At 44.3% G+C, this 24,131-nt stretch overlaps 1 protein-coding gene across 6 annotated transcripts in view; it reads left to right on the forward strand.

Annotated features, from left to right (window-relative positions):
• Positions 1-24,131, forward strand: part of LOC110485173 (myocardin-related transcription factor B) — a 47,620-nt gene that overhangs the window by 12,372 nt on the left and 11,117 nt on the right. Inside the window, exons 2-4 of one of the 6 annotated variants that reach the window (XM_036941046.2) lie at positions 5,660-5,746; positions 14,443-14,689; positions 21,786-21,851. In XM_036941046.2, the coding sequence (XP_036796941.2) occupies positions 14,533-14,689; positions 21,786-21,851 (223 nt within the window). In that variant the 5' untranslated portion in view covers positions 5,660-5,746; positions 14,443-14,532. Of the gene's footprint in view, positions 1-5,659; positions 5,747-11,469; positions 14,690-16,283; positions 18,207-21,785; positions 21,852-24,131 lie in introns of those variants that run through there. The other 5 variants (XM_036941049.2, XM_036941048.2, XM_036941047.2 and 2 more) reach the window with 5 other exon arrangements.

Below are 24,131 nucleotides of genomic sequence, written 5' to 3' on the forward strand. Positions count from 1 at the left end.
GCTCACTAGGGGTTTAACCTTGTGGTACACAAGGAACCTATGAAATAGATATGCTGTGTCAGTTCAAAGGGACAAAGATTTAGTGTTGGCATCATGTGTATTTTGAAGAATCTATAGGGGACAAGTATTGATTTCTACACTATTGTGAAACCAATCCACTGCCAGTAGGCCTTGTGGGTTACACAGAATCAAACCCCTGCTGAGATAGCAGAGTTGTTGTGTCAGGAAGAGGTCAGCTCTTGAGTCATACAGGCAGCCCATTGTCTAGACATGTTTACACCCGATCTACCTCTTGGTCGTAATTTACAGAAGGAAAATCATCTGCCTCAGGCATCTATGGGAAGAGGAATATTGTCATGTGCTCGTACGTAATGTCATAACTAGGCATCAAGTTACTCAGTGGGACAGACACGCACCCTGGGTATGCTGATTACAGGAACATAAATTAACTAACGCTCATAGTACAGATTATTGCACCTTCATGAAACGAAATTGTCTTGATTAAAAGGGCAATTTAGTTTAAGAATAAATGTAATCTGTGTGATTTAGTTGGTAGAGCATGGCGCTTTCATCGTCAGAGTTGTGGGTTTGATTCCTGGAGCCGCCCATATGTAAAAAGTATGCACGCAGGACTAAGTCGCTTTGGATAAAAGCGTCTGTTAAATGGCATATATTTTTATTCATCTGGCTCCATTGAATTGGCACATAGCTACCTTAACTTGTAACAAAATTCATACATTTTACAATGTATTATTTATTATTGAAAATTTGAAATAATAATAATAATTGAAATATCAAGTCATGGCAGTTCTGGTAGTTATGGAATTCCAGCGCTTCTAGTGCTGGGCTCCCGAGTGGCACAGCGGTCTAAGGCAGTGCATTTCAGTGCTAGAGGCGACACTACAGACACCCTGGTTCGAATCCAGGCTGTATCACAACTGGGCGTGATTGTGAGTACTGTAGGGCGGTGCACAATTGGCCGGGTTTCTCCTTATATGGTTCCTTTAGAAACCCCCACTTCTCCTTATATGGTTCATTCCGGCGCCGACAGAGATGGCCGCCTCGCTTCGCGTTCCTAGGAAACTATGCAGTATTTTGTTTTTTTACATGTAATTTATTACATTGGTACCCCAGGTAATCTTAGGTTTTATTATATACAGTCGGGAGGAACTACTGGACATAAAGCAACGTCAACTCACCATCATTACGACCAGGAATACGACTTTCCCGAAGCAGATCCTGTGTTTTGCCCACCACCCAGGACAATGGATCGGATCCCAGCCAGCGAACCAAAACAACGACGCCGTAAAAGGGGCAGACGAAGCGGTCTTCTGGTCAGGCTCCGGAGACGGGCACATCGCGCACCGCTCCCTAGCATACTACTCACCAATGTCCAGTCTCTTGACAACAAGGTTGATAAAATCCGAGCAAGGGTAGCATTCCAGAGAGATATCAGAGACTGTAACATTCTTTGCTTCACGGAAACATGGCTCACTCGAGACACGCTATCGAGTCGGTACAGCCAGCTGGTTTCTTCACGCATCGCGCAGTTTGCCTTATGATTAACGAGACGTGGTGTGATCATAACAACATACAGGAACTCAAGTCCTGCTGTTCACCTGACTCAGAATTCCTCACAATCAAATGTCGACCGCATTATCTACCAAGAGAATTATCTTCGAATATAATCACAGCCGCATATATTCCCCCCCCAAGCAGACACATCGATGGCCCTGAACAAACTTTATTTGACTCTATGTAAACTGGAAACCACATATCCTGAGGCTGCATTCATTGTAGCTGGGGATTTTAACAAGGCTAATCTGAAAACAAGACTCCCTAAATTCTATCAGCATATCGATTGTGCTACCATCCTCAGAGCATGCGCAGACCAGCTGGCTGGTGTGTTTACGGACATATTCAATCAATCCTTATCCCAGTCTGCTGTTCCCACATGCTTCGAGAGGGCCACCATTGTTCCTGTTCCCAAGAAAGCTAAGGTAACTGAGCTAAACGACTACCGCCCCTTGGCACTCACTTCCGTCATCATGAAGAGCTTTGAGAGACTAGTCAAGGACCATATCACCTCCGCCCTACCTAACACCCTAGACCCACTCCAATTTGCTTACTGCCCCAATAGGTCCACAGATGACGCAATCGCAACCACACTGCACACGGCCCTAACCTATCTGGACAAGAGGAATACCTATGTGAGAATGCTGTTCATCGACTACAGCTCCTCATTTAACACCATAGTACCCTCCAAACTCGTCATCAAGCTCAAGACCCTGTGTCTCGACCGCGCCCTGTGCAACTGGGTTTCTGGACTTCCTGACAGGCTGCCCCCAGGTGGTGAGGGTAGGTGACAACATCTCCACCCCGCTGATCTTCAACACTGGGGCCCCACAAGGGTGCATTCTGAGCCCTCTCCTGTACTCCCTGTTCACCCACGACTGCGTGGCCATGCATGCCTCCAACTCAATCATCAAGTTTGCAGACGACACTACAGTGGTAGGCTTGATTTCCAACAACGACGAGACGGCCTACAGGGAGGAGGTGAGGGCCCTCGGAGTGTGGTGTCAGGAAAATAACCTCACACTCAATGTCAACAAAACAAAGGAGATGATCTTGGACTTCAGGAAACAGCAGAGGGAGCACCCCCCTATCCACATCGACGGGACAGTAGTGGAGAGGGTAGAAAGTTTTAAGTTCCTTGGCGTACACATCACGGACAAACTGAATTGATCCACCCACACAGACAGCGTGGTGAAGAAGGCGCAGCAGTGCCTCTTCAACCTCAGGAGGCTGAAGAAATTCGGCTTGTCACCAAAAGCACTCACAAACTTTTACAATCCACAATCGAGAGCATCCTGTCGGGCTGTATCACCGCATGGTACGGCAGCTGCTCCACCCACAACTGTAAGGCTCTCCAGAGGGTAGTGAGGTCTGCACAACGCATCACTGGGGGCAAACTACCTGCCCTCCAGGACACCTACCCCACCCAATGTCACAGGAAGGCCATAAAGATCATCAAGGACAACAACCACCCGAGCCACTGCCTGTTCACCCCGCTATCATCCAGAAGGCGAGGTCAGTACAGGTGCATCAAAGCAGGGACCGAGAGACAGAAGCTGTTTTTCAATCTCAAAAAAATGTATCACTAGCCACTTTAAACAATGCCACTTAATTAATGTAGCGTATGTAAACATTATATTAAGTGGCATGGTTTAAAGTGGCTAGATATACATGTATTACATAAAGATGGCAAGATGCAGTAGATGGTATCGAGTACAGTATATACATATGAGATAATATAATGTTTACATACGCTACATTAATTATCTCATATGTATATACTGTACTCGATACCATCTACTGCATCTTGCCATCTTTATGTAATACATGTATATCTAGCCACTTTAAACCATGCCACTTAATATAATGTTTACATACCCTACATTACTCATCTCATATGTATATACTGTACTCAATACCATCTACTGCATCTTGCCTATGCCGTTCTGTACCATCACTCATTCATATATCTTTATGTACATATTCTTCATCCCTTTACACTTGTGTGTTTAAGGTAGCTGTTGTGAAATTGTTACGTTAGTTTACTCGTTGGTTGTTACTGCATTGTCGGAACTAGAAGCACAAGCTTTTCGCTACACTCGCATTAACATCTGCTAACCATGTGTAAGTGACAAATAAAATTGGATTTGATTTGATTTAGAAACCCCCACTTCTCCTTCTCCTTACCTTTTTGAAACCACTTCTCCTTATATGGTACCTTTTGAAACCCCCACTTCTCCTTATATGGTTCCTTTTGAAACCCCCACTTCTCCTTATATGGTTCCTTTCTAAATGCCCACTCTTTTCAGCAGTGGCGTGTATTCATGGATGCCAAGTGAAGCCTTGATTATAATGGCAATTCTGATCCGATGGAAGTTCAATATGTACGGTAGCTAGATGTCGAAGGCTAATATTAACTACCTAACGTTGGCCATGACTAGAGGTTAGGCTAGCAAGCAAGCATTTTAGCCAGGTAGCCTAGGACAACAAAAAATAAAGTGTGTACTGTATGACAGAGTGATAGTTTCATCAACATGAAAGAGAGGAGGATGGCATTGATGTTTCTCTACAAGTAGGGTGAGTCAACATGTTTTTCTACTTGCACGAACAAACACACCTACACAGAAATCAGAACCATGGATAGCCACATCCTATTTAGCCTACGTTGATTGGACTAAATAGGTTTTGGTATCTTTTAGTTGTCACTGTATTAAACTAAGCAGAGGTGATTTGATGATCAAATCAATCAAACTGTATTTGTCAACATGCGCCTATTACAACAAGTGTAGGCATTACCGTGAAATGCTTACTTACAACCCCTTAACTAACAATGCCGTTCAAGAAGAGTTAAGATAATATTTACCAAGTAAACTAAAATAAAAAGTAATAATAAAAAGTAACACAATAAGAATAACAGTAACGAGGATATATACAGGGGACACCGGTACCGAGTCAGTGTGTGGGGGTACAGGCTAGTTGAGGTAATCTGTACATACAGGTGGTGGCGAAGTAACTATGCATAGATAACAAACAGCGAGTAGCAGCAGTGTACAAAAGGGAGGGGGTCAATGTAAATTGTCTTGTGGCGATTTTATTAATTGTTCAGCAGTCTTATGGCTTGGGTGTAGAAGCTGTTAAGGAGCCTTTTGGTCCTAGACTTGGCGCTCCGGTACCGCTTGCCGTGCGACAGCAGAGAAAACAGTCTATGATTTGGGTGACTGGAGTCTCTGACAATTTTATGGGCTTTCCTCTGACACCGCTTATTATATAGGTCCTGGATGTAAGGAAGCTTGGCCCCAGTGATGTATTGGGCCGTTCCCACTACCCTCTGTAGCGCCTTACGGTCAGATGATAAGCAGTTGCCATACCAGGTGGTGATGCAACCGGTCAGGATGCTCGATGATGTTGAAATGTTGAAGTTGAAATGGTGCTGGAGTAGTGGAGGCAGCTCCTGTTTTCTTTGCGCCTTGCGGTAACTGTCTGTGGTTCTAAATCAATAGTTGTTTAGTGGTTCAAAAATGTCGGAAACAGTTTTGTGATAAACAAAGGTGTGGTTGAATTTATTCTGCCACTGTGTCTTCTTATTGTCTCTGCCTTTAGGCCTATATATCACCGTCCCAATGCGCAAATATGGCTTCCCCAGTGATTTTACCCACACACTGCTACTGCATATCAGTAGGGGGCAGCATAGAGACCCTGAGGGATGACTGCTCTGGGAGATGAAGTCACGACTGGACCCTATTGCTTCAGTGTGCCTGTTTTCCATATCTTAAGGCTGCCACTCCAGTGAAGAGCCACTGATCTATAAATACCTGTCCTGTTATTGTTTAGCCCCAACCAACACTGCACTCTGCTCACCAATTAGCGTCACCACGGCAACCCACTTCAATGAGATGCAAACTTTCAAGCGGACAAACAAGTCTCAATCTGGTTTACATGTTAATCTATCATTTCCTTTTTTAGAGAATATTTGTTCTCATTGTTGAAGTGATGGTAGTCTCATTTCACAGCCACTGTGCCTCTACCACAAAATGTGATTGGGAAGGGCATTCATTGCAAAAAATATATTTTCTTTGTGTTCCAGTTTGGAAAGCGGGGCCATGACCTATTGAGTTGTACAGCAGCACTGCCAGACAGTGTCCTCTCCTTGCTCCCGCTCGTACTGTCACAGGTAAACCCAGATAACACCTCAAGGTTGTCTCACCCCGTATAAATATTCTCCCCCTCTACCACTGTGGTGTAAATCATCAATGGGGGATTGAACATTTACTTTCAATTTACTTTAAAGGGCTTCTTATAATCCAATATGTGTTTATTTTTAATTGATAATATACTTTCCTTAATGCCTTTTCAAGATCAAGTTAAACCCAAACATCATCATAGAGGTTGGGTTCGAAGAAAAAAATGCTAAATTACCAAAATAAAAATGGTGACACATGGCTGAAGTTTCCTTTCCTTTAGGGATCAGTCATTTTGAATAAAAAAATAAAATAAAGGCATTGCCAGGGTTAGGAACAGAACATTCTTGAAAATGGCATGTAATTGGCTTCTAACAACATCAGTTAAGGAATTCGAAGTGACTCACTCCAGCTAACGCACTGCAGCGCCATCTACTGCTCCTCTGTGGTTTGTTCTATGAAGAAAGTAATAGAATAGAATAGAAATGTCGAATAAAGAACAGTGGCTCACTTCAATTCTTACACTCAAATATTTGGCAGATTAAATACACAGTGGTGTGTATTTAATGATCAGGAGTGTGTGTGGCCGTCTTTCTCCCCAGTAGTAGTATTGCATTGACTGATTTTATGTCCAGGCATTGGGTTCAGTATCTCATTATCATCATTTGCAAAAAATATAAATGTGACAGCAGCAATCCAGCTGAGGTACTTTACAGTGATCTGTGTGTCACTTTTGCCCATCCCTGTGTGAGTGCGTGGTCATGTGTGTGTGTGTGTGTGTGTGTGTGATCTGATTGTGCGTGCATGTGCGTGTGCGTGCATGCATCCATGTGTGTGTGTTGAAGATGATGTGACCCAACACAGCCAGAGGATTGCCTTTCCGTAGACTCTTCTTGGCAGCTGCCTGCGTGCCGCACAGCCTTCATGGCCTTCAAAGAGAAGTCAGAGGCCTACAGGGATTTCCCTCTGGCTTTCCCACCATGTGCGCTGCGCTACAGAGAGCCTAGCAGGGGATGGAGAGCAGAGCAGCAGGAATGGGAAGATAGTAGGTATAGATGAGATTAATCTGTGAAAACCAAGAGCCAAAGTTACTGAATTGTATCAGCATGCTCCCCGTGGTAGTACAATCTTTATCATTATAATAAATACAAGTGTCTGGATTTACAGAGTCCACTGTAATGGCGAGGCACTGTAATCACCAATGGCTAGGCTAGCAAGTCTATTCCCTCTGAGATAGTATTCCTACAGTGTCAGATCCATGGCTTGGCCTCTGAGATAACATCTAAAACCAGGTGGAAGGCGATACACCTCCTTCCTGGACTGACAGGCAGGGTCAAACTGTGCCAACTACGCAGACCTCTCTCAATAATGAATAACACTAGGCTACGGGCTTGTAATCTCAATGTTTTATAACCTGCAATCAATCAGCCCAAACCCTCAACCCTGACACTCATGCTCATGTGTTCTAGCTAGGCAGTCAGGCCTTGATCCAACTAGGCATTTATCTTGGTTGTATCAACATGCCAGGTGGTTTATGTAGCCAAAAACAAGTCCCTTTATTTTATTTGCCCAGAATTGGGCTTAGAGCTGTGGCAAGACCTACTAACTCTCTTCACATGTGGGTACCTGTAGCCAGATCACATTGACATGTGGGTGTCTTAGCTCTACATACGCTCTCTCTCTCTCTCTCTCTCTCACTCTCACTCTCACTCTCACTCTCACTCACTTAAAGCAAATCTTTGTTTCATAGCAAACACCAGTGTGATGCAGAGGCATGAGCAACAGATTCTATCTGCCACAGTGCATCTGAACTTGGTTAGAGCACACGTCATGTACCTTCGGGGGAAGACAGAGGATTGCTTCAGTGTTTGGTCTCTCTAATGAGAAACCATAGCCTGCTAGTGGTGCCTTAAATCAGTTTGAGTGTCTTATAAGGGTTTGTCAACCATGTTATTGCTGGTTATTTATACTGTGGTTCTTCTTATGCGTTGTAAGCTAAAGTGACCATGTTAATTGCTGAATCTGGTCTCATCTTGATTTGGTTCTTTGTACTGTAACCTGAGAACACTTCACTAGATGTAACTCTGTAGTTACACACTTTTTTGGACTCAACACTCAGGATTTGACACTGAAAAGGCTTTGATGTCTAAAGGCATTCTCTTTTGGGGGAAAAGAAGTGGAAATGGACATTGTGAAAGATAATTTAGGACATAGGGTCAACAGTCCAATGAGATCAATATAAGTCATAGTGTAAATGTATGTTTTCTCGTCATGACAACATTTGGCATCAGCCAGGAGAAAAACCTAGTATGCAGTACAGGAAAAACGTAATGGGGCTTATGGCCCTGCACATACTGTAAGTTTAATGAGCCGTTATTGGTATGCAGGAACGGTACATGTCTGCACAGCCATCTCAGTGATGGAGTGTTGTGTTGTGTTGAAGTAGCTTCCTAACTGAAAGGTTAGACCCATCAGTATGGCATCCACTGGAAATGTCATGTTTGTTCTGGCAATTGTCTGGAAAGGATGTGGCAGGTCAGTTGAAGAGCTACATTCTTCTCTCCTCTTCTCATGTTAATTTTATTTCATGATAAGTGATGTGTACATTTTGGTAGAAATGACTAATGACAGATTTTTCATTGAAAGGAATCCAGTAAACAACCCTCGCAAGGTTTGCAAGTTTATCCAAACAAAAACCCAGGCTATTCCAATTGATATGATCTACATCTGGTTGTTCAAGGAGCCAGAACGCCCCATAGTTATGGCATGGCATGGTTCCTGGTCTGTCTTTGGCCAACAACAAGCTATCTAAGGAACAGGACTGGCTTGAGAGCTAGACTATATTTAACAGACCTGCAGAGTACCACAGACCATGTACCAAGAGGATTCATCTAGACAGTACACGTCCATCCTAGCCAAAGGTGCACCTGACGTTTTTGGCTTGGTGCACACTTGGCTAACTGAATACAGCCAGGCAGGCTGATGCATTGCAGAGCGATAAATTCTTTGCATATAAAAGACTATCGTGTTAATAATGGAACTCAGCCTGAGTTTGGAGACGCTTTATCTTTTTTTACATGAATCGCCGATAAGTCTGGTTTATTTGGCCAGCCGGAGCATCTCAAGTGAAGAGAGAGGCGGTCCTTCATCTCCTGCACAGCCCTGGTTGTAAACAACACTAATGCGTGTACTTTAGCTGACTGAGAGTGTAAACTAAGACGCATTGGGATTTGAGTATCGATCAAAGATCAACAACACACTGAAAGCTGACATTAGTCTTGGCAAAGAGTCCAGGGATCGCATTACAAACCCTCTCCTAACTGCAAACACATCCTCTCCTAACTGCAAACAAACCCTCTCCTAGCTGCAAACAAACCCTCTCCTAGCTGCAAACAAACCCTCTCCTAGCTGCAAACAAACCCTCTCCTAGCTGCAAACAAACCCTCTCCTAGCTAGCTGCAAACAAACCCTCTCCTAGCTGCAAACAAACCCTCTCCTAGCTGCAAACAAACCCTCTCCTAGCTGCAAACAAACCCTCTCCTAGCTGCAAACAAACCCTCTCCTAGCTGAAAACAAACCTTCTCCTAGCTGCAAACAAACCCTCTCCTAGCTGCAAACAAACCCTCTCCTAGCTGCAAACAAACCCTCTCCTAGCTGAAAACAAACCTTCTCCTAGCTGCAAACAAACCCTCTCCTAGCTGCAAACAAACCCTCTCCTAGCTGAAAACAAACCTTCTCCTAGCTGCAAACAAACCTTCTCCTAGCTGCAAACAAACCCTCTCCTAGCTGCAAACAAACCATCTCCTAGCTAGCTGCAAACAAACCCTCTCCTAGCTGCAAAAAAACCCTCTCCTAGCTGCAAACAAACCCTCTCCTAGCTGAAAACAAACCCTCTCCTAGCTGCAAACAAACCCTCTCCTAGCTGCAAAAAAACCCTCTCCTAGCTGCAAACAAACCCTCTCCTAGCTGCAAACAAACCCTCTCCTAGCTGCAAACAAACCCTCTCCTAGCTGCAAACCAACCCTCTCCTAGCTGCAAACAAACCCTCTCCTAGTTGTACCGTATATCAACTGAGTTAAACCCTCTCCTAGCTGCAAACAAACCCTCTCCTAGCTGAAAACAAACCCTCTCCTAGCTGAAAACAAACCTTCTCCTAGCTGCAAACAAACCCTCTCCTAGCTGAAAACAAACCTTCTCCTAGCTGCAAACAAACTCTCTCCTAGCTGCAAACAAACCCTATCCTAGCTGCAAACAAACCCTCTCCTAGCTGCAAACAAACCCTCTCCTAGCTGCAAACAAACCCTCTCCTAGCTGCAAACAAACCCTCTCCTAGCTGCAAACAAACCCTCTCCTAACTGCAAACAAACCCTCTCCTAGCTGCAAACAAACCCTCTCCTAGCTGCAAACAAACCCTCTCCTAACTGCAAACAAACCCTCTCCTAGCTGCAAACAAACCCTCTCCTAGCTGCAAACAAACCCTCTCCTAGCTGAAAACAAACCTTCTCCTAGCTGCAAACAAACCCTCTCCTAGCTGCAAACAAACCATCTCCTAGCTAGCTGCAAACAAACCCTCTCCTAGCTGCAAAAAAACCCTCTCCTAGCTGCAAACAAACCCTCTCCTAGCTGAAAACAAACCCTCTCCTAGCTGCAAACAAACCCTCTCCTAGCTGCAAAAAAACCCTCTCCTAGCTGCAAACAAACCCTCTCCTAGCTGCAAACAAACCCTCTCCTAGCTGCAAACAAACCCTCTCCTAGCTGCAAACCAACCCTCTCCTAGCTGCAAACAAACCCTCTCCTAGTTGTACCGTATATCAACTGAGTTAAACCCTCTCCTAGCTGCAAACAAACCCTCTCCTAGCTGAAAACAAACCCTCTCCTAGCTGAAAACAAACCTTCTCCTAGCTGCAAACAAACCCTCTCCTAGCTGAAAACAAACCTTCTCCTAGCTGCAAACAAACTCTCTCCTAGCTGCAAACAAACCCTATCCTAGCTGCAAACAAACCCTCTCCTAGCTGCAAACAAACCCTCTCCTAGCTGCAAACAAACCCTCTCCTAGCTGCAAACAAACCCTCTCCTAGCTGCAAACAAACCCTCTCCTAACTGCAAACAAACCCTCTCCTAGCTGCAAACAAACCCTCTCCTAGCTGCAAACAAACCCTCTCCTAACTGCAAACAAACCCTCTCCTAGCTGCAAACAAACCCTCTCCTAGCTGCAAACAAACCCTCTCCTAGCTGAAAACAAACCTTCTCCTAGCTGCAAACAAACTCTCTCCTAGCTGCAAACAAACCCTCTCCTAGCTGCAAACAAACCCTCTCCTAGCTGCAAACAAACCCTCTCCTAGCTGCAAACAAACCCTCTCCTAGCTGCAAACAAACCCTCTCCTAGCTGCAAACAAACCCTCTCCTAACTGCAAACAAACCCTCTCCTAGCTGCAAACAAACCCTCTCCTAGCTGCAAACAAACCCTCTCCTAACTGCAAACAAACCCTCTCCTAGCTGCAAACAAACCCTCTCCTAGCTGAAAACAAACCCTCTCCTAGCTGAAAACAAACCTTCTCCTAGCTGCAAACAAACTCTCTCCTAGCTGCAAACAAACCCTCTCCTAGCTGCAAACAAACCCTCTCCTAGCTGCAAACAAACCCTCTCCTAGCTGCAAACAAACCCTCTCCTAGCTGCAAACAAACCCTCTCCTAGCTGAAAAAAAACCCTCTCCTAGCTGCAAACCAACCCTCTCCTAGCTGCAAACAAACCCTCTCCTAGCTGCAAACAAACCCTCTCCTAGCTGCAAACAAACCCTCTCCTAGCTGCAAACAAACCCTCTCCTAGTTGTACCGTATATCAACTGAGTTAAGTAGCTGCTTTCTCATTTTTTTCGCCCATCTCAATAATGTGCCTCGTGTGGTAGAGAGCACAGACCTCATTGTGTAAAACTATCTTTGTCCGTCTTCTATTCTGACGTTTTCTGGCACTGCTACTCATACCAAAGGACTATGGAGATTTAAATGTGTGTTGTAGATAAATAACAATATTTCCATTTTGGACTGTGTCTTTATCCAGAGTCATCCTGCAACACAGCTGGTTCTCTTTTTACCCAGCGTAACACCCTGGAGACAGACGGGAGAAATGGGACTGGTGCCACTCCATCCTCTGGGAGGCTGGAGCACATTATAGAGAGGGAGAGAGAGTAGATTCTGGGTTGGGACGGAGGGGATGGAAGGATGATATGTTTGGCTCCATGGCACATCATTTCATCATTTTGTTATCTCTGTGATTTAACCCATTGTGTTGCATAAATCAATCAGCAAACTGTAGTCTTTGCGTACGCTGCGATGGAATTGACTATTATATGAGGAAAGTGTTTCTGATATGTTTTATGACATCACTGTCTGACATAGGACAGTCAAATGGGTGATAGGGGAAGTGGCACATCTGTCTGGTGCAAGGTGCTAGAAATAACTGGTTTTGACATCCCATACAGTATATCACTTAAATTATTAGGATTTTTTAAATATATATTTCCCCCCTCATCAAAATAAAAAAAAGCACACTTACTTCGATATGTATCTCCAAGCATCAGTTTACACGTCAAGCTGACACAAATATTCACATTCTTTCATCGCTTGCACTCTCTACCCTTAAAACCACATGTTCTGACATTCAAAAAAATACATTCTGTACTAGTGGTGTGAATTCAAGAGAAGAACCATAATGACCCAGGCTAATGCTGAGATGTGCTAAACAGTTGCTTTGCTTACTCATGAGGAGCTGTGCTGAGTGCACGCTGAGATGGGAGGACTGGGCCCAGAATGCTGTCATTGTCCGTAGCCACGTCTCATTCCTCTCCCGGTCTGCCAGCTCCCAGTGGGAGTCTACCAAGACTATCTTCAGCACTGAAACCGGAATGCACGAAGAAGAACAAACAACAAAGATCCGTCTCAGTTTTAACACAGCTGGAGTTTGTTTTAGAGATGGAAGGTGCCCTGCAGCTCAGACGTCTTGTGTTTCTGCTTTTGGACGACAGGTTTCAGAAGCCAGACACTGTAGCAGCTATAGGGTAAGGCCATTTTATATTACTCTCTGGCACTTGAAGGGTAACGTTGTGTACACCTGAATCCCCTCTGTAGGTTGTTCTCCTGAAACAGACCAATGATGGTTCCATTTCTAAGCAGCCTGGATCTGCATCACAGTCTGCCTCACGTTGCACATTCAGCATCTGTCACTGGCAGACATGGAACAGGGCCACGTTCAGTTGTAAAACGTTCTCCAACGTTACGGATAGAAATTCCGTGCATAGAGCCGACGTTATTCCTTATTCAACACATACGAGAGGAATGTTTGTTCTACATAGCATATTTAGATCTGAACGTCTGGCTCCACACGCCTTGTGCCCAGCCTAAACTCTACAATGCTGTCTACACACTCCTTATCACACTCTTACTCTGGGATAAGAGCCACAGAAAGACTTGTGTAGAACATATGGTTTTACGTCCATCTGTCCCTTGGCTGGAGCTGGGATGTAAGAAGGTCCTGTAGAAATGCTAATGATGTGATAGTCAAAATGAGCCAGGGACAGAAGCTATAGCAGCTGTTCTAGTGAAAAGTGAAGTTAGCAGGGTAGATGAAGGTTGTCGGTTGCAGGAGGAGAGGATGAATAGCTAAGATCAAGGTGATGTGCCGTTTGAAAGTAGTCAGAGGGATAAGGTGGGTGGTACACGGTGGTATAACATTTTGGTAAGGTAACGCTGGGAAAGAGGAGAAGTCAGGATTTAGCTGCACTGCAGGCAAGGTTTGTCTCGTCAATATTCTGACAGCATTGGGGCGGCAGGTAGCCTAGTGGTTAGAGCATTGGGCCAGTAACCGAAAGGTTGCTAGATTGAATCCCCGAGCTGACAAGTTAAAAATCTGTCATTCTGACCCTGAACAAGGCAGTTAAACCACTGTTCCCTGGTAGGCAGTCATTGTAAATAAGAATTTGTTCTTAACTGACTTGCCTGGTTAAATAAAGGATTTTTTTTTTAAAAGCATCCCTGAGGGAGTTTCTCTGGCAGGTGCTAATGTCTGCACTATTGATAGAAAGCTGTCTGTTGATGAGCAGCAGATTTACTCTCTGTTCTCAGAGGAATGAGAAAGGCTGCGGTTCACCAGAGATCACAGGCTTCCTCTAACTTCAATCAAACCCAATCTTGCTTTGGACAGATTGGAATCTTAGGCTGCATCAGATGGGGGTGATCAGTTCTTGGCCTGACAGTAAAGCTGAGATGTGTCTTGTGGACATTACCTTTTCTATAGTAAATAGTACATCCAGAATATGGGTTGATGAAGTGTTGGTAGTAAGACCAAAAGGGAAGTGGAATCCAATGCTATACAAAACTTGGGAAATATATTACTCATTAGAACCGTACAATATTCTAAGACCTTTTACATCTGGTACATTCATCTGTTAAAATAAGTAATTTGGCTGTTAGCGTGACTCTTATTGACCAGCTTCTGATTAAATGTTAACAGGGAACATGAATCTTTAACTTCATTGTCAAGCTCCCTTCTGCTTGAGTTCCATCGTGATCTCCATGCAATCAACTGTTAGAAGTACAACTGTTAGAAGTAAATGAAATGATTCAATTGGCAGCCAAGTTTGTCACATGGTTAATAACTCCTGCTGTAAAATGACACAATGTTCCCATCTCCCCAGCAACAACTGACAACAGCAGCTCTATCTGCCCTGCTGGTTTCCAGGAGACCCGGCCTAGCTCCTCCTCCTGAGGAGTGCTGAGGCTGCAGCATGGAACCCCAGGGGAGTCTGAGAGTGGAGGGGGACTTCAGCCTGCAGCTGGCGCTGCTGGTGCCCAGCCTCCGGAGCGAGGCAGAGACCCACGAGCTGGAGGATCTGACTATGCAGCCCAGTCCCAGCCTGCCGCCTCTCAAAGAGCGTAAGAATGGTGAGTAGTAGACCATTCAGTCACATAGGTCAATCACCTAGGGCAGGGCTACCCAACCCTCTTCCTGGAAATCTACTGTCCCGTAGGTTTTCAGTCCAACCCTAATTTAGCTCATCCGATTCAGCTAGTTAAGGTCTTGTTGAGCAGCTAATTAGTAGAATCGGGTGTGTTAAATTAGGGTTGGACTGAAAACCCACATGACGGTAGATCTCCAGGAAGAGGGTTGGGCAGCCCTGACCTAGGGCATGCATCTGAAATGGCACTCTATGGTCTAGCCTATAAATGCAAACTTGGCTGCTAATTGAATAGTGTATTTGAGGTTTAAAAAGGCTTCTAAAGTTAGTAATTAACACTTTGCATACCTAATTTTAATTTTGTAATTGCATACCTAGTATCAGGAGGATAAGTGGTGAAAACACAGGGTGAATCAATTGTACTTGATTCCTTGCCTCCTCAAAATGCATTGAAGCTCTGAGGCTCTGAAAAATCAAGGAAATCTGATTGAAATGAACCCAGAGACTGTGGTTTCTACGTCATCCATCAGAGAGCGAGCCTACCCTGACAGTGAGAAAACAAACTCCTCTCCACTCCAGAGAGATTTGTTTGTGGAGAGAAGTGGGGAATTAGACTGGAATTGCATCTGGAAGCCAACACATAATCACAGTTTGAACGGTTCCTGACATCAAGTCCCAAAGTCAGTCCTCTCCTTGGGCCACTAAGTGTTTTGTTTGTTGGTTGCTCTCAGAAAATCAGCTTTTTAGGTGGGCGTTATTAATGAGTTAAATATGATAAATTAGATGCAGATTCGGATGAACAGACTTCAACAAAGTCAATGAACGGGTTGAGCCTCTCGTTTAACTTTTAACTAATGATGAATTCCTTGCGAATATTTCCCAGTGCATTTTTCTCTAAAATGTGGACCTTCAGTATCTTGAGATCTCCTCTGTTATCTCACTCTCCTAACCCTCTGGTTCTCACAACCACAGCCAGAACCCCAGTCTGGAAATATTGCCCTGGCATGTGAACCAGAGTGAGGGGTAGCACTGGGGCAGTGTCTGGTGGGCAGGCTGGCACTCACCCACCCTGAGTGGTACCCTGACATTTTCCCAGTCCCTAGAGAGGGCACAGTCAGGGATGGAGGGTATGGAGTGGAGACCACTGGTCACCCCAACCTTACTGCCCAGGAGACAGACACTGGAAAAACTCAAATGTGTTGCACTCTACGGCTTGTTGATGATGTAGTGGAGATTTTTGATTTGTTTGACCTCTGGCCAAGTTTAATCTTGTGTACTGACCCTTACTACCCTCCCCTCACAAGCCCCTCCCTCAGAATTAAGACTCAGACTATGATGTCTTTTATCACCAGGATAATAGAGGAAGTTCGCTGTTTGTTTTCTCTTCTGGTTAATGTCTGACGAATCATTTCCAATGCAGCCCACGTGATACACGGGACACAACATTTTTGTATTGATAGCGATGCACATTGGACGACATACTATCCGTGACTGAAGTGTTTACTCCATACAGTATGCGCTTGTGGAGGCCCTTGACATTGTAACATCAACACACACCTTTAGTGGGGAGCTCTCATTGGCCAGTGTCTCTGCTTGGTACTCCATCTTGTGCCACTCTCTGTATTGATTGCCACTTTGTTCTTGCTCTGGGCTGCAGACACTTTGATCCCATCGCAGGCCAGGTCTGAGCTTCATGAATCCCTCCCCGCCAGGGCTCTTTCTCCCTCCCTGGGCCCCAGCAGGAGCTGGGAGCATCTGGGGCGTCTAGAGCACAGACTGCATCCTGTCTTTCTTCCTAAGAGGAAGACCCCTGTAGTGGATTCACCTGCACAACAGGGGATGGAATCAGGATCAGGACCGGCTCTATAAAGGAGCTTGCTTTCATTTAAGAAGCATTCCTAATCCATTTGAACACATGATGCCGGCCAGTCATTTTCCTTTCGGGTCTGTATCTTTGTTAGTGTCATAATATGACTACAGCTGTTTATCTAGACATTCAGCTTGCAGTTGTGTCATTTTATAGTATTGTATGGTTAACACGTTAAGGGGTGTTCCCAAGTCGTCCTTGAACATTGACATGGATGAAATATACCAGGGCGAAATGGATTGGAATGGAAATAGAAGCAGCATGCCAGTTCATGTTGGCTGCCCTTTGCCCTTTAACCTGCAGTGTTAGGGAGTAGGGAGGGACACACAGATCTGGACTTCAAGCGTATGACTCATACTTCCTGTATGTGAATGCTAACCGGCTGGAAATGACCACCTATTCATCTGTTATCACTCTTCGGTGTTCTCTCTTCCCTGTTGTCCCTTTAGAAGTCTCCTCTGGGTGGGTGATATTTATCTTTGCTGTTATTTGTTCTCGGACACAGAGACCAGATTGATATATGTTCTCCTAGACAACATTGTGAAGGAGACAGGGTTGAATGCAACCACACCCTATTTCTAATGTTTACATTTAGTCTATTTTGTTTGAAATCCAAAAGAAAATATTGATACTTTTCCCTTATATCAATATTAGTCAGCAACAGCTACGGTCGGGTCTACACAAATGAAAAAAATAGATAAGATTGTATTAATGTCATGTGCTTGTGCTTTGAGTGTAGTGATGTAGTCGAAATAATGAAATTGAAATGATAGCAATAACAAAAAAAATCTAAATGTCAGAAATACACTTTTACAACTGGGAAAAGTGACAAAGATAAACATCGATGTCCCAGGGGCCTCAGCATGTTTTTGTCATTCTTATCCAGTGACACAACATGGTATGAAAAAAACAACTCCCGGCTCGTTTTCTCATGGAGCTTTTCATCCTCTCACTCAAAAGTCACAAATACTCAATGTTTTTTGGGACAAGAAAGACACAAGAAGTCCTTCAGTTCAGTGAGACACTTTAGAAGTTAAAATTACATTTCAATACATGCATGTAGTTAGCATACTATATGATTTGGTTGAAAGTATGACTTACTTTTATAGACTTTTAGGACAGCAGTTGGTTTGGTCAAAAGGTTGTATTGTTCTCTGTTGTTTTGATAATTAAAGTTGCTTGACTTATTGTATTTAGTTCTAATGAGGCTAGTGTTGAAAGAGCAGAGCACTGAGAGCTGAGCAGAGTGACCCAGCAGGGGTTAACAGTGGCTCGTCTGTTTGTGTTCCCTCCTCCTCCTGACTCTTACTGGCTGAGCCCAGCCAGAGCATGAGTGAGCGCACACTCGCTCCCACTGAGATCAACACAAAGACAGGCAGAGAGAGATTGGAGAGACTGGAGAGAGAGAGAGGGAGGGACTGTACGTATCAGACTGTGAGAAGCAGTTCTCTTACCATACACTCCTAGCTGGGTGTTTTCCCTCATTACTAAACCCTCATGCTGGTCCTCGTTCCTCACTGCCCTGATCACTCCATGGGACTCCAGACCCGGCCGCTAAGCGACCCGGCTCTCTCCTCCTCTATGGCGTGCCTCGACGTGGAGACCCCCGCCGTCTGCAGGGGTAAATTTAAATCAGGTGCCCCGGTCTCTCTCTGCCTTTCCTTTTCTCCCTCCTCCTTCTTTCACTCTTTATTTCTATCACTTACCTTTTCAATCTTTCTTCCTCTCTCTGCTAGGTAGCATCACTACGTTGTTGGCATGAAGCCCAGTATCAACATAAATCAGTTTCCATTTTGGTTTCCTCTACGGTTGTCTCCAAAAATGTTGTGTGTTTTATGACTTTTTAACTACAGTACATTCTCACTAGAAGGCAAATAGTTGTTAAAGTTCTCAGTAAAATAATGGAGTTACAGTGAAATGTGTATGGCTTTATGGGTTTAGGTCTGCTTTTCAGTCAACGTGATTACCTTGAATGAAATATACAGCTACTTATAGGCCTTGATCAACTTGACCCACGGCAGTGATGTCAGAGTAATCTGTACTGATTAATTGATGATAACACCTTGACGCTGGGCTAGGACAGAGACAGAGAGCCCCACCAGGAAATGATAGGGCATTACAGAATGAATAGCTATTAACTGATGTCCAGCATCAGTTTGAGACTGGATTAACAGCACCACAATAGTGTAAAGAGTTGTTGTTTTCTATTAGAAACAAACAAAGTCAAAATGAGGGAGGAGATGAGGCCAGAATGAGGGAGGGGACTAGGGAGGTGGGTTTATATAGCGTATCATATTATTAGGATCTTTAAACCCAGGACTCTGTGTTCACTTCTTATGATGACAAATAACTGCAAAGCTCAGTGTTACCCTCAGGCTATCAGCTAAGCATGTCACCACTTAGTTAGTACCTTTTCCTGAACGATAGCATTCTGCTGTACAGTATGTTGTCTGGGGGGAATAGCCCCCAGTGAAATGCTAAACCTGGAAATGCTGTAGCTCCACATTCTGTTTGTGATCTGCTCCTGATAGTATTAGGTGTTTCAAAGAACAACTTGGTGTGTAAAGAAAAGGTGATATGACTCTATTACCTGGCTTCAATGTAAGTCATATTTAAAAGGTATTGTGTCGCCTCGGGTCATGGGTGTAGAATCATGCTTGGATGAGTTGGATGGATCTGGTTTGAATTTATTGCCAATGTTTTATTCCTCATCGATCTTCGAGAGAACATCAAACTGCCTCATCAAGTGAATGAGCATTTGCAAGAGCACGGAGCACAGCTGAGCTGCAAGGAGAATACTGTATATTTCCCGTAGTAATGTCAACATAGCTTATGTCAGTGTCCGACTGTCTCTATAACAGTGTAGCCATAACAAAACAGATTCTCTTTTATATTTACGCAGAGTGTTTCTAGGAAAAAGTCAGGCCAAGAGATCTAATGGTAGACTTTGTCCAGAGATGAGTTTTGTTGAGACGAACATAGAATCAGGAGACAGGGATTTTAGTAAAGCCTATGTACACTCTGAGGTTTGTGAAGTACCTCTGTTTATGTTGTGCTGGAGAACAGGGGAGTACAGCCGACTTGCATCACACAGGGTTCACTGAGAACAGCACTATTGACATCAGCCAAACAAATGTAAGGAGCACCTCAGGCATGGGCTGTACTGCCACGTTGATGTCAAGAATAACAATTTGAAATGGCAGTATTGTTCTCAAAAATCGTCAATTATCCTTTAGCATTCTTTTCCAGTCGAGTTAAAGTGGGTAACATGAATATTGAAACCAACCAATGGTAATTCTCTCCTATCTTCCAGAATGATCTTTCTGTGTCGCTGCCCCGCTGGTGTGCAGGTTGACGTGTATTGTCATGAATCTTGTCCTGGAAGCAGCACTGAGCGATTTCCCCCTTAGATAGGCCAGCTGCAAAGTCACAATTTTGTAAAAATGAATGGAAACAAACACAAGCTTTTTGGTGTTAATTTAAAGTTAGGGTTAGGCATTAGGTTTAGCAGTGTGGTTAAAGTTAGGGTCAAAATCTGATTTGATGTCTTTGTGGCTGTTCCAGCTAGTGGCCACTGTAGAACTTCCTCCAGAACAAGATTCATGACAAAAAACGCTAACCTGACCCTGGTGTGAACGTGTAATGGGAACCATGGATAGGGAGCAGGAACACAGTGTTCTGAGCCCTGGAGGCGCAGGGGGCTTGTTAAAGTTATGGGGGGCTCTGAGAATGGACTCAGTTGCTCCCCTGCCTTGGCTCCCTGGGACTCTCTGTGCTCCTCTGTCCACCAGTGGGAGCGGGTCCCCCCCACTCTGTACAATGCTTTGGGTTCCAGTCCAGTCCCGGCCCCCACCCCCATGCCACCTCCAGACTCCATGGTTCCCAGGCCTTCTTCTCACAGCTGCCCAGTTTATTTTAGCTGGAGTGAGTCACGTTGGCCTGGTAAGACACAGTGACTGTCCCAGGGGACTAGAGCAGAGCCGGCCTGGGTGTGTGTGTAGTATGTAGTGTTTAGTGTGTATGTGTGTGTTTGACTGTGCATTGACCATCTGGCCATAGCCAATGAGCAGTCTACTCCAGCAGCAGTCCGACCTCACTATGAACACAGTGCCTTGGTGACGATAAGGGCCCCAACGTTCTTCACAGCGCCGCGTCGTTCGTCACCATCAACCGTCACCTTCCTCTTCAAATATTTTTGCTGAGGATCACTGTTATTCCACTGAAATAACACGTCCACACTCGCCTGTTTATACATGTGTAAACTGGGCCCGCACTGCAGTTTATTATGATGGAAAAATAACATTGGGTGCCGTCCAAGGATTTGGAGCCTCCTGCATAAGAGTCCTTCTTGTCTTTTTATGTTGCAAGGACTTCATGGATCAGTGCTTACCGCTCCAAAACAAGACGACACATCTCACTTTTTATGGGGCAGCACTTGTAAAAGAGACCGTGTTCACTCAGTCCTGGGAGGACATCATCTCCAACTCGGAGGTGACTCGGACAAAGGAACATTGCCCTGTAATTGGTCTTCAGGGTTTGTTATTTCTACAGTGGTACTTGAGAAAGACTCATCCCATGCCCGTGTCTATCTATGTTTGTATTTCAAGTTGAACATCTATGTAAAGTTACCTCTGCATTTGCATTCCAGTCCGTCCTCAGTATGTCCTTGTCTTCACTTTATTTGAAGAGAGCTTGTAAAGCCCATGTCATCGCTCAAAAGTAAACTCAGTGTCAAGAAGAGTGTTATTGCTAGTTGTCTAGGTTAACCATGGAGAAAGTATGTAGGCTGTCTCTATAGGATGTCTTAGGTGGAGGAACAGACAGGGCTTCCTGTTTTGTTCTGGCTGTGCTGTGACGTGGCGTGTCAACACAAATTGGTGACTCGTCAATTTTTTTCGGGTCCATGACACAGTTTTCTTCTTCATAAAGAATCGTGTCCAGTACACAATGTTCTTTATAAGGAATTCCAATTTGTTGTGGCTAAAGTTAGCTAGGTGGCTAATGTTAGCTAGGCTAGGGATTAAGGTTAGGAGTTAGGGTTAGTGGTTAGGGTTAGCTAACATGCTAGCTAAGTAGTTAAAAAGTAGTAAGTTGCTAAAATGTAAAAGTTGTCCATTTATGTGAGTCGAATTAGGCTGTCTTGCTAACTCCTAACTCCTACCAGGCTAGTTAGATTAGAGGTCAACCTATGCCCATCTCTGCTTCTCTCCCACAGTCCTCCAGCGCCGCCTGCAGCAGAGACGCACCCGTGAGCAGCTAGTGGAGCAGGGCATCATGCCACGTGAGTATAACCACTGAGCATTGGGCACCGCCACTCTCAAACCACCAAGGATTTAATATACTGTAACTCACCTCTACCAGAGTTAAGGTTATTGGTCTGGCATGTAGAACAAGTATAACTGCACCCACACCACAGTCATTAAAGTGGGTCTTGGTTCCAGAAAGCTCTCAGAAAATATCATACAATTATTACCTAAATTAATACCATAGATTGAACTAAGTGCTGTCTGATTTGCTACTATTATGACAACCATACAGGAGTGGAATTCTGCCACCACTGATGTCTCGACCACCCTCCACCACAACCTCGTCATGATGTTTGTAGAATAAATAAATACTCTGAATGGCCCAGGGTCTTAAGCCACAGTGAGGCATACATCTGTGGCCAGTGGCATACCAGAAACCAAAAGGCATACTGAAAACTTCCACACCCGGCTCTCAAAGTCAGCAAAGAGGTGCAGAATCCTTCCTCTTGCTGCCCTTACTGGATCAGTCTCTCTGGGAGCCAGTGGGTTGCAGACTAGAGCAGACAGACTGATAAGAAATCAAACAGCAGACAGACACAGAGAGAGAGAGAGAACAGTGGTGCAGCTAAGTGATTTGAGGCTAGAGCTGCAGGAGCCCCAGACCAGAGACCTCTCAGTGCTGGGAGTGTGCTCTGTCTTTGTCTTGTCCAGCCCTAAGAGGCCTCCTCCATGTGGACTCTAAGCTCCTCTTATTAGGCTCCACAAACAGAGTTGTATGAGTCAGCGACAGGGCCTGCGCAGGAGGTCAGTAACCCCCACTGCGGCCCTAGCACAGGTAACACAGGAACCTCCCAGCCAGCGACACTGGGTGAATCGCTCTGGTTCTCCTACACAGAGGACTTACAATAGGTATGCTGGCCAGGGCTTGGGTGACGCTTAGGAATGCTTAGCTCTGCTCCTCTGAGTTTGACGCACTCCCTCTGACTAAGAAGAACCACTGGTCAGTGTGTGTTCAGACCTCAGTGTGTGTGTGTAGAGAGCAAACAGGGATTGTGTTAGCTAGAGGTGACTAATGGGTGTAGCGGTGCCGTGCCAACAGCAGGATAAGTGTGTCTGATGAGATCAAAGTCTCGGCCTGACTGTCTCACTAGTTGGATGAGTGGAGCATTCAGAGACATCCTGTCCTACTCCCGTCAGCTATTGTGTAGTAGCAAAGTCATCCTCTCTTCCAAAGGAATAACACACATTATTGTCTCTCCCTTGTTGTCGTCAGCTTGTCATCAAGTTCAACTACATCATGTCTCAAATATGAACTTTCAAGAGGACGAGTTTACTTTTTACCCATTAGAAGTTATGGGTAGTTACACTGAGCTCCAAACGTAATGGGACAGTGACACATTTTATTGTTGTTGTGGTTCTGTACTCCAGCACTTTGGATTTGAAATGATACAATGACTATGAGGATAAGGTGCAGACGGTCAGCTTTCATATGACGTTTTTTTCATCTCTGTCGGGTGAACCATTTAGAAATGACAGCACTTTTTGTACATAATCCCCTGTTCTAAGGGACCAAAAGTATTGGGACAAATTCACTTATGTGTATTAAATTAGTCAAAAGTTTAGTATTTTCTCCCATATTACTGATTGCAGCAAGCTTGTGACTCTACAAACTTTTTGGATGCATTTGCTGTTTGTTTTGGTTGTGTTTCAGATTATTTTGTGCCCAATAGAAATACATGGTAAATAATGTATTGTGTCATTGGAGTCACTTTTATTCTAAATAAGAATAGAATATGTTTCTAAATGCTTCTACATTAATGTTGATGCTACCATGATTACGGATAATCCTGAATGAATCATAAATAATAATGAGTGAAAATGTTAGAGGTATAATGTTGACAGGTTAGCATATCTTGGGGGTATGATATTTGTGCGTCTGTAACTTTCTCACTCCTCATTATTCATTCATGATTATCCGTACTAATGGTAGCATCCACATTAATATAGAAGTGTTTAGAAACATGTTCTATTATTTTATTTTTTATACCTTTTATTTAACTAGGCAAGTCAGTTAAGGACAAATTCCTATTTACAACGACGGCCTAGGAACAGGGGGTTAACTGCCTTGTTCAGGGGCAGAACGACAGATGTTTACCTTGTCAGCTCGGGGATTCGATCTAGCAACCTTTTGGTTACTGGCCCAACACTCTAACCACTTGGCTACCTGCTGCCCCTGATTAACAATAATTGGGCACAAAATAATCTGAAACACAACCAAAACATACAGAAAATGCATCCAACAAGTTTGTAGAGTC

The sequence above is a fragment of the Oncorhynchus mykiss genome, chromosome 13 (genome assembly GCF_057628025.1).
Source record: "Oncorhynchus mykiss isolate SJ-2025 chromosome 13, ASM5762802v1, whole genome shotgun sequence".
In the NCBI taxonomy this organism is placed as follows: domain Eukaryota; kingdom Metazoa; phylum Chordata; class Actinopteri; order Salmoniformes; family Salmonidae; genus Oncorhynchus; species Oncorhynchus mykiss.